General features: G+C 42.3%; 1 protein-coding gene across 8 annotated transcripts in view; it reads right to left on the minus strand.

The window, feature by feature from the left end:
• cfap74 (cilia and flagella associated protein 74) overlaps positions 1-19,988 on the minus strand; it is a 461,786-nt gene that overhangs the window by 253,093 nt on the left and 188,705 nt on the right. For all 8 annotated transcript variants that reach the window (XR_012096720.1, XR_012096719.1, XM_073032445.1 and 5 more), the window contains 2 exons: positions 16,154-16,373; positions 10,040-10,201 (listed from right to left, as the gene is read on the minus strand). Coding sequence is in view for 6 of the 8 variants with exons in the window: in XM_073032445.1 (XP_072888546.1) it covers positions 10,040-10,201; positions 16,154-16,373 (382 nt within the window). In the remaining 2 variants the exon portion in view is untranslated. The remainder of the gene's footprint in view (positions 1-10,039; positions 10,202-16,153; positions 16,374-19,988) is intronic.

Genomic DNA, 19,988 nt, shown 5'->3' on the forward strand with positions numbered 1-19,988 from the left:
TGGCTAAAGGGATCAGGGGGTATAGAGAGAAAGCAGGTACAGGGTTCTGAGTTGGATGATCAGCCATGATCATACTGAATGACGGCGGTGCAGGGTCGAAGGGCCGAATGGCCTACTCCTGCACCTATTTTCTATGTTTCTATGTTTTCTATATGGACTTCAATAAGGCCTTTGACAAGGTTCTGCACGGAAGGTTAGTTAGGAAGGTTCAATCGTTAGGTATTAATATTGAAGTAGTAAAATGGATTCAACAGTGGCTGGATGGGAGATGCCAGAGAGTAGTGGTGACTAACTGTTTGTCAGATTGGAGGCCGGTGACTTGTGGTGTGCCTCAGGGATCTGTAGTGGGTCCAATGTTGTTTGTCATATACATTAATGATCTGGATGATGGGGTGGTAAATTGGATTAGTAAGTATGCAGATGATACTAAAATAGGTGGTGTTGTGGATAATGAAGTAGGTTTTCAAAGCTTGCAGAGAGATTTAGGCCAGTTAGAAGAGTGGTCTGAAAGATAGCAGATGGAGTTTAATGCTGATAAGTGTGAGGTGCTACATTTTGGTAGGACTAATCAAAATAGGACATACATGGTAAATGGTAGGGCATTGAGGAATGCAGAAGAACAGAGTGATCTAGGAATAATGGTGCATAGTTCCCTGAAGGTGGAATCTCATGTGGATAGGGTGGTGAAGAAAGCTTTTGGTATACTGGCCTTTATAAATCAGGGCACTGAGTATAGGAGTTGGGATGTAATGTTAAAATTGTACAAGGCATTGGTGAGGCCAGATTTGGAGTATTGTGTACAGTTTTGGTCACTAAGTTATAGGAAAGATGTCAACAAAATAGAGAGAGTACAGAGGAGGTTTGCTAGAATATTACCTGGGTTTCAGCACCTAAGTTATAGAGAAAGGTTGAACAAGTTAGGTCTTTATTCTTTGGAGCATAGAAGGTTGAGGGGGGACTTGATAGAGGTATTTAAAATTATGAGGGGGATAGATAGAGTTGACATGGATAGGCTTTTTCCATTGAGAGTAGGGGAGATTCAAACAAGAGGACATGAGTTGAGAGTTAGGGGGCAAAAGTTTAGGGGTAACACGAGGGGGAATTTCTTTACTCAGAGTGGTAGCTGTGTGGAATGAACTTCCAGTGGAAGTGGTAGAGGCAGGTTCAGTATTGTCACTTAAAGCAAAATTGGATAGGTATATGGACAGAAAAGGAATGGAGGGTTATGGGCTGAGTGCAGCTCGGTGGGACTAGGTGAGTGTAAGTATTCGGCATGGACTAGAAGGGCCATGATGGCCTGTTTCTGTGCTGTAATTGTTATATGGTTATATGAGGATGCCAGGATTGAACTCCAAACTCCAATGCTTTGAGCTGCAATAGCGTGGTGCTAATTGCTACACTATCATGGTGTCTTGCAAGATAAATTCCAGGGCACCATTTAACTGGGTCATATCAGGATTTTCAACTTTATTTTATTTGGTGAAATATTTATATATCTCCTTGATATATGGCACAGATTGAACAAATAGCAATGTATTATGATCAAAGTCCTCTACTTAAAACTGGATCCCATGGATTAATAATATCCCATGTAAACAGATGAAGTAGTCCAGGTACAAGGGAGGGAACAAGTCTTCAGAACATTCAATATGCAGAATACTCTTTGACAGATCATAAACAAACACTGCTAGTCAACTGGAAAAAAATAAACAGCACAATTGGAGTACTTCCCTTTTAATCTATCAAGAAATATCAGTCATTTCAGACATAGTGCCTAATAGGATAGAAACAAATGTGACAGCAATATTCAGGATAAGAATAGCTAGTTTAGACTTGGTAAGTAGACCCGAAAGGTACAATCTAAATGAAACGATAAATTTTAAATCTTCTGTCTAAACTATTTATTCTTTCAGACAGTAAAATGATTACAAAATTTATTTTGGAATTTTGAATAACAAATCATCTTAAAATAATGCAGACCAGCTTCTCAGACAAAATTTTCAAGATTGAAAAGGTTTCAAATTTTAGCAACTTTTAATTGAATACTACCTGTGGCAGTAAATGCAGAGCTAAGTGCATTGTATTGTTTACGCTTACTTTAACAAAATCAAGGAAAGTTAGAATATTAATGGTAAAAGTGATGGGTTGCTTGACAGCTGTTAATTTGGCGCTAAATTCAAATTAACTGGAACTTTCATAAGGATGTACAGATACAGCATGGAAACAGAACCATTACCTCACCAACTTTGACCGTTAGACCACCAGTCAATCATGACCTTTTTTTCCCCTCCTCAGCCCCACTCCCTGGCCTTCTCACTGTAACCTTTGATGCTGTGTCCAATTAAGAACTTATCAAGCTCTGCCTTAAATATACTCAAACGACCTGGCCTCCACAGTTGTCTGTGTTAACAAATTCCACAAATTCACCACCCTTTGGGTGAAGAAATTTCTCTGCATCTCTGTTTTAAATGGATGGCCATCTATCCTGAGGCTGTGCCCTCTTGTCCTAGACTCTCCCAACATGGGAAACATCCTTTCCACATCTACTCTGTCTAGGCCTTTCAACATTCGAAAGGTCTCAATGAGAACCCCCGATCCTTCTAAATTCCAATGAGTACAGACCCAGAGCCATCAAACGTTCCTTGTATAATAACCCTTTCATTCATGGAATCATCCTTCTGAAGCTCCTCTGAATGCTCTCCAATGCCAGCACATCTTTTCTTAGATGAAAAGCCCAAAACTGTTCATAATACTTAAAGTGAGGCCTCACCAGTGCCTTATAAAGCCTCAGCATCACATCCCTGCTCTTGTATTCTAGACCTCTTGAAATGAATGCTAACATTGCATTTGCTTTCCTCACCACCAGCTCTACCTGCAAATTATCCTTTAGGGTGTCTACACAAGGACTCCCAAGTCTCTTTGCATCTCAGATTTTTGGATTTTCTCCCTGTTAAGAAAATAGTCTGCACATTTATTTCTACTACCGAAGTGTCTGACCATGCATTTTCCAACATGGTAGTTCATTTGCCACTTTCTTGCTCATTCTCTTAATCTGTATAAATCCTTCTGCAGCCTACATGTTTTCTCAACACTACCTGCTCCTCCACCAATCTCTCTATCATCTACAAACTTGGCAACAAAGCCATCTATTCCATCATCTAAATCATTGATATACAGCATAAAAAGTGGTCCCAAAACCTGCAGAACACCACTAGTCACTGGCAGCCAACCAGAAAAGGATCCTTTTATTCCTACTCACTGCCTCCTACCAATCAGCCAATGCTCTAACCATGTCAGTAGCTTTCCTGTAACACCATGGGCTATTAACTTGGTGAGCAGCCTCATGTGTGGCATCTTGTCAAAGGCCTTCTGAAAGTCCAAATATACAACCTCTAATTCCCCTTTATCTATCTTACTTGTATTTTCCTCAAAGAATTCCTACAGGTTTGTCAGACAAGATTTTCTCTTAAGGAACCACGCTGACTTTGTCCTATTTTGTCCTGTATCACCAAGTACTCCATAACCTCATCTTTAACAACCGACTCCAACATCTTCTCAACCACTGAGGTCAGGCTAACTGGTCTATAATTTCCTTTCTGCTGCCTTCCTCCTTTCTTAAAGAATGGAGTGACATTTGCAATTTTCCAGTCCTCTGGTACCATTCCAGAGTCCAACAATTCTTGAAAGATCATTTCTAAAGCCTTCACAATCTCTAACATCACCTCTTTCAGAACCCTAGGATGCAGTTCATCTGGTCTGGGTGACTTATGTACCCCTTAGGTCTTTCAGCTTTTTGAGCACCTTCTCACTTGTAATAGTAACTGCTCTTCCCTCACACCCTTCAACATCTGGTACATTGCTCATATCTTCCTCAGTGAAGACTAACGCAAAATACTCATTTAGTTTATCTGCCATCTCCTTGTCCTCCATTATTATTTCTTTGGCCTCATTTACCAGTGGTCCTATATCCACTTTCATCTCTCTTTTATTTTCTATATACTTGAAAAAGCTTTTACTCTACTTTTACTCTACTTTTGATATTGTTTGCTAGATTGCTTTCATATTTCATCTTTTCCCTCCTGATGATTCTTTTAGTTGATCTCTATAGATTTTTAAAAGCTTCCCAATCCTCTATCTTCCCACTAAGTTTTGCTTTGTTGTAAGTATGCCCTTTCTTTTGCTTTTATGTTTACTTTGACTTCGTTAACTACGATTGCACTATTTTGCCATTTGAATATTTCTTTGTTCTTGGAATACATCTATCCTTCACATTCCTCATTATCCCTAGAAACTGACACTGCTGTTGTCCATGCCAGTATCTCCTTCCAATTTACTTTGGCCAACTCCTCTCTCATATCACTGAAATTTCCTTTGCTCCACTGAAATATGACTAACTCAGACTTTACTTTCTCCCTATCAAATTTCAAGGTGAATGCAATCATATTGTGATCGCTGTCTCCTAAGGGTGTCATTACATAACACCCAATACAGTATAGCTGATCCCCTAGTAGGCTCAATGACAAACTGCTCTAAAAAGCCATCTCATAGGCATTCAACAAACTCACTCTCTTGAGATCCATTACCAACCTGATTTTCCCAATCAACCTACATGTTAAAATCTCCCATGACTATCATAATATGGCCCTTTTGACATGCCTTTTCTATGTCCTGTTGTAACCTGTGGTCCATATTCTAGCTACTGTTGGGAGGCCTGTATATAACTACCATCAGGTTCCTTTTACTCTTGCAATTTCTGAACTCAACCCACAAGGATTCAACATCTTCTAATCCTATGCCACACCTTTCTACTGATTTGATACCATTCTTTACCAGCAACGCCACACCACCCCCTCTGCTTACCTTCCTATCCCTCCATTTGGCCAATTAATTATGCTCCATTATTCCACCATGGTTGACTTGTTATCCCTCTCAACTCGGCAAATGAAATTCCTTCACATATCTATTCTAAAGAGATGTCCTTATAGTTGCGCCCTCAAGACCTTGTCTCCCCCACTATTGGAAGCATCCTTTCCAAATTCACTCTATCTAGATCCTTCAATATTCAATAGGTTTCAATGGATTCCTTCCTCATTCTTCTAAACTCAGGTGAATACAGACCCTAACCCATCCACAGCTCCTCATACATTAACCCTCTCATTCCTGGTATCATTGTCATGAAAGTCCTCTGGTCCTTCTCCAATGCCTGCACATGCTTTCTTAGATAATAGGTTCAAAACTGCTCTCAATACTCCAACAGTGGTCTGACTAATATCTTAGAAAGCTTTAGTGCTGACCAGTGAAAATCTTTTAATGCAATGTTATTATGGTGAGTCCAAAAGTCAAGGCATTCTGGGGAGAAGTCCGAAGTTGGAGGCTTGATGTCTGTGAGTCTGGGAATCAAGGAAAAGGACTGGAAACCCAGAGACACCAGACCAGGGTTGGAGGCCTATCTAGATGTGTGAATGGGTTGTAAGGATGGGAAAGGGGTTTGTTTTGCCGTTGGTGTTTTGCAACGACCTTGATTACAATGCACTATGACTTCAACATGCCGTTCACTTTATGTTAGTGCAGTTTAAATAAGTCTTCTAGGAGCTAGGTCAGCTCAATCTTATTGAATCTTCTTCCATGGGAATTCTTTGAAAAAATAACAAGCATGGTTAAAGCAGTGACTGATTGGCAGAAGGCAAAGAGTGGGAATAAAGGGAGCCTTTTCTGGCTGGCTGCCGGTGACTAGTGGTGTTCCACAGGGGTCTCTGTTCGGGCCAATTCTTTTTACAGCACATTATATGTAAATAATTTGGATGATGGAATTAATGGCTTTGTTGCAAAGTTTGCGAATGATATGAAGATAGGTGGGGGGCAGGTAGTTTTGAGGAAGTAGAAAGGCTGCAGATGGATTTAGACAAATTGGGAGAATGGGAAAAGAATGGCTGAATGGAATAGTGTTGGGAAGTGTATGGTCATGCACTCTAGTAGAAGAAATGAAAGGGTTGACTATTTTCTAAATGGAAAGAAAATTCAAAAAACTGAGATGCAAATGAACTTGGGAGTCCTTGCAACACACACAAAATGCTGGAGGAACTCAGCAGGCCGGGCAGCATCTATGGAACACAGTACAGTCAATGTTTTGGGCCAAAGTATTCCCTACAGGTTAATTTGCAGGTTGAGTCTGATGGGCTGAATGATCTAATTTTGCTCGTATGTCTTATAGGAGCATAAGGAAAAGGAGCAGAATTACACCATTCGATCGAGTCTGCTCGCCATTTCACCATAGCTGATCTAATCTTCCTCTCAGTCCCAATCTCCTGCATTCTCCCTCGTTTCCCTTCATGCCCTGACCAATCAAGAATCTATCAACCTGTGCCTGAAATATACATAACGAATGGCCTCCACAGCTGTCTGTAGCAAAGAATTCCACAGATTCACCACTCCAGCTGAAGAAATTCCTCCTCCTCTCAATTCTAAAAGGATACTCCTCTATTCTGAGGCTGTGTCCTCTGGTCTTAGACTTTCCCACCATAGGAAACATCCTTTCCACATCCACTCTATCAAGGCCTTTCACCATTCGATAGATTTCAATAAGGTCACCCCTTTCTCTTCTAAATTCCATTGAATACAGGCCCATAGGCATTGAATGCTCTTCATTTGAAAAGCCATTCAATCCTGGGATTATTTCTGTGAACCTCCTTTGAACCCTCTCCAGTTACATTCAGCACATCCATTGTAAGATAAGGGGCCCAAAACTTCTCACAGCACTCCAAATGATGCCTCACTAGTGCTCTATAAGGTCACAACATTACATCCTTGCTTTTATATTCTAGTCCTCTTGAAATGAATGCTAACATCGCATTTGCCTTCCTCACCACAGACTCAACCTGCAAATTAATCTTTACGGAATCCTGCTTAAAGACTTCCAAGTCCCAATGTACAAAAGTTATGTATTTTCTCTCCATGTAGAAAATAGTCAACTCTTTCATTTCTTCTGCCAAAGTACATGACCATACACTTACTGACACTGTATTCCATCCGCCACTTCTTTGCCCATTCTCCTAATCTGTCTAAGTACTTCTGAACAGAAACAAGAGAAAATCTTACTGAAAATCCTCCTCTACTGTTGCAATTAGGCCACACTCAGGTCGGAGGAACAACATCTTATATTCTGTCTGGGTAGTCTCCAACCTGATGGTATGAACTTTGATTCCTCAAACTCCTGGTAATGCCCCCCACCTTCTATATTCCCCTTTTCTCTCGCTCACCTTATTTCCTTTCCTGCCCATTGCCTTCCTCTGGTGCTCCTCCCCCTCTTTCTTCTGTCCTTTCCTATTAGATTCCCCCTTCTCCAGCCCTATATCTCTTTCACCAATCAACTTCCCAGCTCTTTATTTCACCCCACCTTCCTCCCAGTTTCACCTATCACCTTGTGTTTCTTCCTCCCCACCCTTCTAACTCTGACTCCTCATCTTTTTTTCTCCAGTCCTGCTTAAAGGTCTCAGCTGAAACATTGACTGTACTCTTTTCCATAGATGCTGCCTGGCCTGCTGAGTTCCTCCAGCATTTTGTGTGTATTGCTAAGTACTTCTGAAGCCTCGCTACTTCCTTAGAAATAACTGCCCCTCCACCTATTTTCATATTGTTTGCAAACTTTGCAACAAAGCCATCAATTCCATCATCCAGATTATTGACATATAACAGAAAAAAATAGGTCCCAACACAGAATCCTGTGGAACACCACTAGCCACTGGCAGATAACCAGAAAAGACTCCCTTTATTCCCACTGTGTTGCTTTTAAGGCATTTGTTTAGTTTATTATATTTTTGCTTTAGTAATTCATTTGTTATCATTTTCTAGTTAAAGTTAAGGTTGTTTAAAGTAAATTCGCTGTCTGTGATATATCGCGGCATGCGATGATGTCACACCCGGTTTCGCCGCGTCTTGTGGGAAAATACCGGTTTGGAGAAACAGGAAGGAGGGGGCTTATGTGTGCAGGATCAGCGCGAGAAAAGTTTTCTTTCTACGCACTAGAAACATTAGTGAAGCAACGCCATAAGTTCATGAGATAATCGATATGTTGAATTAAAAATATTAACGCTGATTCTGTTAAAAGTAATGACGGTTGATAAAGTTTATGCTTTTTGTTATTTAAAGAGTTGCGAATAGTTTGTGTTGAAGTGTATTTAAAGCCAGTCGATGACGTAGGTAGATTCTGACTGTATGTTGCACTTTAATGTAATATAGTTGTTGTAGTTTTACTTTTGCAAGTATTTATGATGTAAATGTGATGTCAAGAAGGAAACAAATACTGTATATATTTTGTATTGTTTTATCAACAGTTTTCACCATACGTTAATGTGGAAGAGTGAACAGTAAACTGTTAATCTTACTGGGACCCGCCTCATTGACTGGTTTATGCTTGGTGTTTAGTTCAGAGTTCTTTTACACCTGTGCGAGAACACTACACCCACTCTCTGTTACCTGCCAATCAGCCACTGTTTTATCCATGCTAGAATCTTTCTAACTGGCCTATAGTTCTGGCTCTCTCTCTTCTTGAAGAGTGGAGAGACATTTGCAATTTTGTAGTCTTCTGGAACCATTCCAGAATCTAGTGATTTTTGAAAGATGATTACTAACTCTGAACATCCTCTACATAGCACCATCCAGAGACAGAGAAGCAGTTTCAGTGACAGGTTACTATCGATGCAATGCTCCTCAGACAGGATGAAGAGGTCAATACTCCCCAATGCCATTAGGCTTTACAATTCTACCGCCAGGACTTAAGAACTTTTTAAAAGCTATTATTAATGCTTTTTGAGATAGTGATTTAGATGCATATCATATTTTTTACTGAGTTAAGTATTGTATGTAATTAGTTTTGATACAACAAACGTATGGGACATTGGAAAAAAAAAGTTGAATTTCCCCATGGGGATGAATAAAGTATCTATCTATCTATCTATCTAACGCCTCCACAATCTCTTCAGCCACATTTTTCAAAACCCTGGGGTGTACACCATCTTGTCCAGGTGACTTATTTACCTTCAGAACTTTCACACATTTCATGACCCCTGACATCTGGAACTTCCACTATACTGTTAGTGTCTTCAACAGTGAAGACTAATGTAAAATATTTATTCAATTCATCCACCATTTCCTTGTCCCCCATTACCTCCTCTCCAGCACTGTTTCTAACAGTCCGATATCCACTCTCACTTCTTTTTTAAACTTTATGTATCTGACGAAACATTTGGTATCCTCTTAATATTATTGGCTAGCTTACTTTCATAATTCATCATTACCTTCTTAATGCCTTCTATTGGTTTTTAAAAGCTTCCCAATCCTCGAACTTCCCACTAATTTTTGCTCTATTATATGCCCTCTCTTTGGCTTTTATGTTGGCTTTGACTTCTCTTGTTAGCCATGGCTGTGTCATCATGCCTTTATGCCCTCCCTCATACACCATCTCCTTAGTCACATATTAAACTGTATAATCTTCCTAGTTCTCGCCTCAGTCATTCATGGCACAGGTAGCAATCCTGAGATCATAACCCTGGAGGTCCCGCCCTTTAACTTAGCACCTCTCTGAACTCCCTATGCAGAACCTCGTCACTCATCCTACCCAGGTCATTGGTAACTACATGGACCATGACCTCTGGTGTTCACCCTCCCACTTAAGAATGTTGAGGACTTGACCTGAGATGTCCCATGGCCTGGCACCTGGGATGCAACATACCATCCGAGAATCTCATTCTTGCCTACAGAACCTCCTGTCCATTCCTCTAACAAATCTCCTACCACCACAACGTGTCCTTTCTCCCCCCCACCCCAAGAGCCGGACTCAGTCCCAGAGACCTGACCATTGTGACTTTCCTCTATTAAGTCAACTCCCCACCCTCCCCCCAACAGTATCCAAAGTGATATACCTGTTGTTGTTACGGTCTATGTTCTTTTTCTGAGTCGTACTTTCCCATTCCTCTCTGTGCTCTATTTAATGATTGGGAAAATATTATACAATTGCTTATCAATTAAATATTTTTGTTTATACCTGGCATGGCTTCTGCTCATAATCCCAAAGCCCGGAAAATTCAGGCGGATTCAGACTTTCTTCATCCTCATCATTTTTAGCGTCTGGCACCTGATGATCTTGGCTCTTTCCCATGACTGTTTCTTCCTCTGAATCCGATGAGAGAACTTGATATTCTTGTCGCTTATAAAAGAAAACAAATTTATGTATTTTTTCTTATGTATCTAAAGGGATTGATCACAATGTAGTTTCATTGTTATGCTCCCATATATTGGCATGTTAGGAATGCCAATGCAGTTGTGTAAGAAGGAAAACAAAGTAAGACAGTAGTATAGATCTCTAGACACAAGAAATTCTGCAGGTGCTGGAAATCCAGAGTAACACACAAAATACTGGAGGAACTCAACAGGTCAGACAGCATCCATATAGAAGAGTAAACAGTCGATGTTTTGGGCCAAAACCCTTCATCAGGGCAAATAATGGAATGAAATGTTGACTGTTTATTCATTTTCAAAGATACTACCTGACCTGCTGAGTTCCAGTGGCATTTTGTGGATTTCCAGCAAATGCAGAATCTCTTGTGTTTATGATGTTTCTTGGTGCCCTTTTCCCTAACCCCATTCCTACACTCCAACCTGCTGTTCTTTGCTTCGATTTATTTATCTGCACTTTTGTTTTATTAGGCAGTTCTTTCATTGCCTGCCAAGCCTTAGGCATCTGCAGCCTGTGTTCTCTCAGGCTCCCACAGCTTGCTCCAGAAGTATTACCGCAGTGATAATTACAGTGGTAAAGTCACAAAAGTTTCATCTGAATAGCTCACGTCATTAACTAAATAACTTAATATAAAAAAAATTTAACTGATTAATTACACCAATAGCTACAGAATTAGTGACAGATTTGTACACTCGAGGAATTTGCTCTTTTTACAGCAGAAAAACACATTACAGGTAATGCTATAGTCTGGGTATAGGTTGATGGAACCAGGCAGCTTATATTGGTTGGCATGGACTTGATGGGCCAAAGTGTCTGTTTCTGTGCTGTATTTTTCTATGACTCTATGATACTATACATGCTCAGCAAGTTACTACCACTGTTGGCTTTGGATTTTTTGCTCCATCTTGTAATTAGAAGGTTTGATATAATCATGATATACTGCAAAGTCATTCAATGAAGTAAGTATGTAATATGCATCAGTCATCTTGTATTCCATTGGACCCTGACACTGATCTGTCAAGGACCGTGTAGTGGCTACCTGTGCATCAATAATGCTATAGTCTGGGTATAGGTCGATGGAACCAAGTTGAACAATGTCGTACATAAGTGTTCTCCACTAAGGGAATAACTTAGGAGAACATCATGCTTGACTACTATAATATGGAAGTTCAGGAATAAGAACACATATTCTCATTACATCCTAGGTATTATTCAAACCTTGCATAGAGCAATCTTTTTTTTCCACAAACTTTGATATCCAGATCGTAATATTAAGACATACTTTTTATATTCAGCATGTAATTGAACATCGAACATTACATCACAGTACAGGCCTATCAGCCTGCAATGTTGTGTTGACCTTTTAACATACTCTAACTCTTCCCTCTTACATAGACCTCCATTTTTCTATTACCCATGTGCCTATCTAAGAGTCTCCTTAATGTCCCTAATGTATCTCTCTCTACTATTACCCCTTGCAGGACATCCCACACATCTCCCTTATACTTTTCTCTAATCATTGTAAAATTATTCACCTTCATATTAGCCATTTCTGCTTTGGGAAAAAGTCTCTGGCTCTCTACTCGATTTATGTCTCTTATTTTTTACACCTCTCTATCAAGTCACCTCTCATCTTCCTTCAGCCCAAAGAATAAAGTCCCATCTGTTAATATTTATTAAATGTGTTTTTCTAAATATGATTTGCTACATCCAACTTTGCTGACACGCAACGAGTGAAAGCAACACACTGAGTCGAGCAGGGTCTGTTTGAACTGTTTACTGTTTCAATCCGTGCATGCTTAAGTACCCGTTCCCAGCATCCCCTGCTCTTCGCGGGGTGGAAGTGACATTGGCTTCCGGGCCGAGGTCTGCCCTGCACTCAGAGCTCTCTCAGTTGCCGCTAGCTGCGGACTCGCCCGCGACTGCTGGAGCTGGTTTGCTTGCCGCGTGGGTGAGCCACCACATGACCCCCCCCACCCCCAGAACCGGTGCTAGGAGATGCAGAGTCCACAGCCTGCACACTGTCAGTTCTTTTAGGTGGCCAGCCTCGTCGTCGTGGGGGTGGCACCACAACCGGGTGTTCAAGGTCTAGATGCGCCGGTTTGAGACGGTCAATGGTAAAAGTCTCTTCACGACCGCCAATGTCGAGAACGCAGGTCATCCCATTATGGCGCACCACCTTGTAGGGTCTTTTGTATGGTCGCTGCAGGGGTGATCTGTGCAAGCCTCGGCAAACAAAAACATACTTGCTCTGTTGTAGGTCCTTGGGCACGAAAGAGGGTGTTGTTCTGAGATGGGATGTCAGGACTGGGGTAAGTGTTCCAAGCCGCTCCCAGAGTTTAGTTTAGACCCACGGGATGCTGGCACATACTCAATGGGAACTGCGAGCAGGGCACCGTAAATAAGTTCGGCTGATGATGCGGCCAGGACCTCCTTGGGTGCTGTGCGGATGCCAAGCAGCACCTAGGTGAGTTCGTCAACCCAGTCTGGCCCTCGGAGGCGTGCCATCAGGGCTGACTTCAAGTGCCTGTGGAAATGTCCACAGGTATCTTGCTCCTCTCGAAACCGGCAGTGGGCCGACGATGTCCACGTGGACACGTTCAAACCTCCTATGTGTCAGCTGTAAGGGTTGCAGTGGGGCCCTCACGTGCCTCTGGATTTTGGAGGTTAACAGTGCGTGCATGTCCTGGCCCAGTGCCCAACCTGCTTGCGTAGGCCGTGCCACACAAACCTGTCTGTGATCAGCCGGATGGTCACCCGGAGGGAAGGGTGGGCTAAACCGTGCAAGGTGTCGAAAATGCAGCGCCTCCAGCGGTTGGGACAATGGGCCGAGGTTGCCCAGTGGACCCATCACAAAGGAGCTCATTACCTTTGGGCCCAATGGGTATGTATTCGAGGTGGAGTCCGGAGACTGCGGTTCGGTACGCTGGCATCTCGCTGTCCAGTCATTGCGCCTTAACTAACACTGCATAATCCACCCCTAGAGACAGAGAGCGCACTGATTGGATGGAGGTGCGTGACAGCGCGTCGGCTACCACTTTGTTCTTCCCAGAGATGTGCTTGATCGTGGTGGTAAAGTCCGAGATGTACGACAGGTTGCGTTGTTGGTGGCCCAACCACAGGTCCGACATTTTGGCAAACACGAAAGTGAGGGGCTTGTGGTCTGTGAAGACCGTGAACACCCACCCTTCTAGGAAATACCTGAAGCGCCGGATGGCAAGGTGCAGGGCCAGCAGCTCCCTGTCGAAAGCACTGTACTTAGGTTCCGGGGGTCGTAGGTGCCAGCTGAAAAAAGCAAGTGGCTTCCACTGGCCTTCGATGAGCTGCTCGAGCATGCCGCCAACTGCTGCGCCGGAGGCATCAACAGTGAGGGCAGTGGGGATGTCGACCCGGGGGTGGACCAGGAGCGTGGCGTTTGCTAGTATGTTCTTGGCTTGTTCGAAAGCTGTCATCGCCTCCTCTGTCCATGTGACCTCTTTGACCTTGCCAGACATCAAGCTGAAAAGGGGTCGCATGATCCGGGACGCTGAGGGCAGGAAACAGTGGGAAAAGTTAACTATCCCAACAAATTCCTGCAGGCCTTTAACAGTGCTGGGTCTGGCGAATTGGTGGATGGCTTCAACTTTTGATGGCAGGGGCACAGCTCCATGGCGGTCGATCCGGTGTCCCAAGAAGTCGATGGCGGGTAGGCCAAACTGGCACTTGTTTGGGTTGATAGCCAGGCCGTAGTCACTTTGGCGGCGGCAGAGCAGGTGTAAATGTGCTAGATGTTCCTGGTGGGAGCGGCTGGCGATAAGTATGTCATCCAGGTAGATGAACAGAAAGTCCGGATCTCGCCCTAATGCGTCCATCAGGCGCTGGAACATCTGCACCACATTTTTGAGCCCTAACAGCATCCTGAGGAACTCGAACAGGCCAAAGGGGGTAATGAGGACCGTCTTGGGTACATCGTCTGGCTGGACTGGGATCATCTTCGAAAAGATGTGCGCCCCGTGCAGGTTGGCCGTAAAGTCCTGGATGTGTGGTACCGGATAGCGATCGGACGTGGTGGCATCGTTCAGCCTCCTACAGTCGCCACATGGTCTCCACCCTCCCGCCGACTTGGGCACCATATGGAGTGGGGAGGCCCACAGGCTGTAGGAATGCCGCACAATCCCCATCTCCTCCATCTTTTTGAATTCCTCTTTCGCGAGGCGGAGCTTGTCGAGCGGTAGCCTGTGGGCCTAGGCATGAAGGTGAGGTCCCTGTGTGGGAATGTGATGCATCATGCCGTGCTTGGGGTCTGTTGAGGAAAACTGCGGGGTGATGATAGATGGGAACTCTGATAACACTCTGGCGAACTCGTTGTCGGAATACGTGACGGAGTCCAGGTGCGGGGCTGGTAACCTGGCGTCGTCCCTTCGAAACCACGAGCAGGCAGTGCGCGCGGAGGAAGTCTGCGCCCAGCAATGGCTGTGATACTGCGGCCAGCATAAATGTCCATGTAAAGCGGCTGGAACCGAACTGCAAGGGGATGGTTCTTGTGCCGTAGGTGCGGATGGTTGCTGCTGTTGGTTGCCGTAAGTTCCAGTCATGGTCAAGTTAGATATGGTCCTTGTGGCTAAGGGGATCAGGGGGTATGGAGAGAAAGCAGGTACAGGGTTCTGAGTTGGATGATCAGCCATGATCATACTGAATGGCGGTGCAGGCTCGAAGGGCCAAATGGCCTACTCCTGCGCCTATTTTCTATGTTTCTATGTTTCATGTTTCTATGTTTCATTTTTCTAGTTCGGGTATTGTGGCTCGAGGGGGGGTACACTGAGTTCCGCCCCCATGTCCACCAGGAATCTACACCCGGAGTGCTTGTCCCAAACATAGAGGAGGCTATCATGGTGACCAGCCGCCGTAGCCATCCCTGGAACGAGCATGGCGGTCAGCAGCGGCGGGCCCCGGAACCCCACCTCTGATGATAAAAACACCAAGTCTCAGAAGTGGTGCAGTCCCTTGGTGTGGGTGTTACATGCTCCGCTGCTGGGGTGTGGGAGGGCTGGGCTTTTGGCCGTGCTGCAGCACTAATTTCGATGGTGGTTCTGCCATTTTGTTTGGTGCGCCAAAGCACGTCCGCATGGGCAGTCACCCTGCACGGGTCTCTGAAGTCTTCATCTGCTAGCAGGAGGCGGATGTCTTCTGGCAATTGCTCCAAGAAGATCTGTTCAAAAAGGAGGCAAGGCTTATGGCCATCTGCCAGTGCTAGCATGTCATTCATCAGGGCTGATGGTGCACGGTTGCCCAGGCTGTCCATATGCAGTAACCATGCAGCCCATTCGTGGCAGGAGAGGCCAAATGTGCGGATTAACAGGGCCTTGAGTGCTTCGTACCTGTCTGTTGCCGGGGGCTGATGCAGAAAGTCGATAACGCAGCCCGCTGTTTCCTGGTCAAGGGCGCCCACCACGTAGTAATACCTGGTGGCGTCTGAGACAATTTGCCTGACCTGGAATTGGGCCTCTGCTTGCTCGAACCAGACCAGGGGTTGAGTGGTCCAGAAGGTTGGCAGTTTAAGGGAAATTGCATTCTGCAGAGCCGAGTCGTTCATGCTGGTCCAAATGTCGTTGGACCGTCAGGGTCACCAATGTCGTCGTGCTGATATGCAACGAATGAAAGCAACACACTGAGTCGAGCAGGGTCTGGTTGAACAGTTTACTGTTTTAATCAACGTGCACTTAAGTCCCCGCTCCCAGCATCCCCCGCTCTTTGCGGGGCAGAAGTGACGTCGGCTTCCTGGCTGAGTTCTGCCCCACACTCAGAGCCCTCTTGGTTGCCGCTGGCTGCGGACTTGCCCACGACTGCTGGAGCCGGTTCACTTGCAGCGTGGGCGAGCCGCCACACTTTGCTATATATACTTAATATAGTATGATTACCTACCAACTTAATCATTTTACTTACTTCATCAATACCAATAGATTCCTTATCTTCAGAGATATTCTCCAGGTATTTGTACATTTTTTTTCTATGTTTCCCCGTCCCTGAAACATTATTTAGTGTTTTAGATGTTTTGGGGAATAATCCTGGATTGATTTGTTTCTTCTTTTCCATATTATTTTCTTCTCTAAGGATCTTAGCCATAACTTCTGCTTTTGCAGTCTTCTGCTGCTCTGTAAATTCCCTGTCAAAGCATCACAAAGATATGACAAATCAGCAGAATAAAGAATACCCAGAATAACAGCATAGAAACACATTACTTCACCTATCTACAAAACCATAAGACATAGGAGCAGATTTTGGCCATTCAGCCCATCAAGTCTGCTCTGCCATTCCATCATGGCTGATTCATTATCCCTGTCAACCCCATTCTCTTGCCTTCTCCCCGTTACCTTTGATGACCTGACTCCAAAGGATGAAACTATTGACGTGTAAATCAGCATAAAAGACATGATTCTACTGCAGTTCCAGCTGCAACAAATAAAAATTACAATAAAAATAATGTATTTAGAGAGGATGGTTCACACAGACGATGTATTTTAGAGTGCTTTACAATGGGATAAGGTACAAACATGAAACTAAAATAAAAATAAAAATAATTACAAAAATAAAAACAAAAGGATGTTGGTTAAAAGCAAGGTTAAATAAATAGGTTTTGAGCTGCCATTTGAAAATGTCAATTGAGTCTGCATCCACAGTTCAGGAGAGTAGTTCAAAAACGCTGACGTGTCAGTTATCATTTGCGGGAATTTATTTAAATTTAAGAGACCAGTTGAGAGCTCTTCTTCTCATTGTTATCATCAGGAAGCAGGTACACAAGTCTGAAAGCACACAGGGATCTTTTCAGGAACAGCTTCTTCCCTTCTGTCATCTGATTGCTAAATGGACAGTGAACCCATGAACACCACTTCAACTTTTTCTTCTTTTTTATTTATTTATTAAATTTTAGAAAATTACAAAGAATAAATGTGATGATAGAATAGTGAGAAAAATAATATTAACCCTCCCCCTCCCCTTAACCCTTATCTAAAGAAAGAAAAAAAAAGAAGAGAAAGATTGCCTGGATATCGGAGGATCCCCACATGCTCCATGGAGTTCAAAATAATTTTAATATTTATTTTTACTTTCCCCAATTACTTTATAATTTTATCTTCAAAGGACCTATGTATTTAATCCTATCTTTTGTAAGTATGGGAGCCAAATTTTCAAAAATATATCATATTCATTTCTTAGATTGTATGTAATTTTTTCAAGTGGAATACAACTATGTATTTCATTATTCCAACAATCCATAGTTAAATATAAATCAGATTTCCAAGTAACTGCAATAACTTTTTTGGCCACTGCCAATGCAATTTTTATCATTTTTTTCTGATACTTATTCAATTTAAGTTTCGGTATTGTCTCTTTAATGTCTCCTAATAAAAATAATACTGGACTATGTGGGAGTTGTACTCCAGTAATTTGTTCCAATAAAAGTCTTAGATTTATCCAAAATGGTTGAATTTTAAAACAAGACCAAGTAGAATGTAAAAAAGTACCAATTTCTTGATTACATCGAAAACATTGGTCAGACATATTTGAATTTAATCTATTTATTTTCTGTGGTGTTATATATAATTGATGTAAAAAATTATATTGTATTAATCTAAGTCGAACATTTATTGTATTTCTCATACTATCAGAACATAATCTTGACCAGTTTTTTCCATCAATTTTAACATTCAAATCAGATTCCCATTTTTGTCTTGATTTATGAATTCCTGATTTAATTGTCTGTTTTTGAATCAAATTATACATATAAGATGTAAATTCTTTAATTTTTCCTTTTTGAATTAATATTTCTATTTCACTAGGTTTTGGCATCAACATTGTCCCAGCTTTTCTTGTAAATAAGCCTTTAATTGAAAATAACAGAAAAGAGTGTTATTTGATATTTTATATTTATTTTTTAATTGATCAAACGACATCAATATACCCACTTTGACTTTTTCATATATAATTTCTGCTTTTGCTCTATTTTTAATTTAACTAGTTAATACAATGTATTGCATTGTACTGCTGCCAATAAGTTAAATTTCACAACATAAGCCAGTGATACTAACCATATAACCATATAAAACAATTAAAGCACAGAAACAGGCCATCTCGGTCCTTCTAGTCCATGCCGAACACTTACTCTCAGTAGTCCCACCGACCTGCACTCAGCCCATAACCTTCCATTCCTTTCCTGTCCATATACCTACCGAATTTTGCTTTAAATGACAATACCGAACCTGCCTCTTCTACTGGAAGCTCGTTCCACACAGCTACCACTTTCTGAGTAAAGAAATTCCCCCTCGTGTTACCCCTAAACTTTTGCCCCCTAACTCTCAACTCAAGTCCTTTTGTTTGAATCTCCCCTACTCTCAATGGAAAAAGCCTATCCATGTCAACTCTATCTATCCCCCTCATAATTTTAAATACCTCTATCAAATCCCCCTACAACCTTCTACACTCCAAAGAATAAAGACCTAACTTGTTCAACCTTTCTCTATAACTTAGGTGCTGAAACCCAGGTAACATTCTAGTAAATCTTCTCTGTACTCTCTCTATCTTGTTGACATCTTTCCTGTAATTCGGTGACCAGAACTGTACACAATACTCCAAATTTGGCCTTACCAATGCCTTGTACAATTTTAACATTACATCCCAACTCCTATACTCAATGCTCTGATTTATAAAGGCCAGCATAACAAAAGCTTTCTTCACCACCCTATCCACATGAGATTCTGCCTTCAGGGAACTATGCACCATTATTCCTAGATCACTCTGTTCTACTGCATTCTTCAATGCCCTGCCATTTACCATGTATGTCCTATTTTGATTAGTTCTACCAAAATGTAGCACCTCACACTTATCAGCATTAAACTCCATCTGCCATCTTTCAGACCACTCTTCTAACTGGCCTAAATCTCTCTGCAAGCTTTGAAAACCTACTTCATTATCCACAACACCACCTATCTGAGTATCATCTGCATACTTACTAATCCAATTTACCACCCCATCATCCAGATCATTAATGTATATGACAAACAACATTGGACCCACTACAGATCCCTGAGGCACACCACAAGTCACCGGCCTCCAATCTGACAAACAGTTAGTCACCACTACTCTCTGGCATCTCCCATCCAGCCACTGTTGAATCCATTTTACTACTTCAATATTAATACCTAACGATTGAACCTTCCTAACTAACCTTCCATGCGGAACCTTGTCAAAGGCCTTACTGAAGTCCATTTAGACAACATCCACTGCTTTACCCTCGTCAACTTTCCTAGTAACCTCTTCAAAAAATTCAATAAGATTTGTCAAACATGACCTTCCACGCACAAATCCATGTTGACTGTTCCTAATCAGACCCTGTCTATCCAGATAATTATATATACCATCTCTAAGAATACTTTCCATTAATTTACCCACCACAGACGTCAAACTTACAGGCCTATAATTGCTAGGTTTACTCTTAGAACCCTTTTTAAACAATGAAACATGAGCAATATGCCTATCCTCCGGCACCATCCCTGTTTCTAATGACATTTGAAATATTTCTGTCATTTCTACACTAACTATTTCTACACTAACTTCCCTCAAGGTCCTAGGGAATATCCTGCCAGGACCCGGAGACTTATCCACTTTTATATTCCTTAAAAGCTCCAGTACTTCCTCTTCTTTAATGATCATAGTTTCCATAACTTCCCTACTTGTTTCCCTTACCTTACACAATTCAACATCCTTCTCCTTAGTGAATACCGAA

This window comes from Hemitrygon akajei, chromosome 29, assembly GCF_048418815.1.
Source record: "Hemitrygon akajei chromosome 29, sHemAka1.3, whole genome shotgun sequence".
Classification (NCBI taxonomy): Eukaryota; Metazoa; Chordata; class Chondrichthyes; order Myliobatiformes; family Dasyatidae; genus Hemitrygon; species Hemitrygon akajei.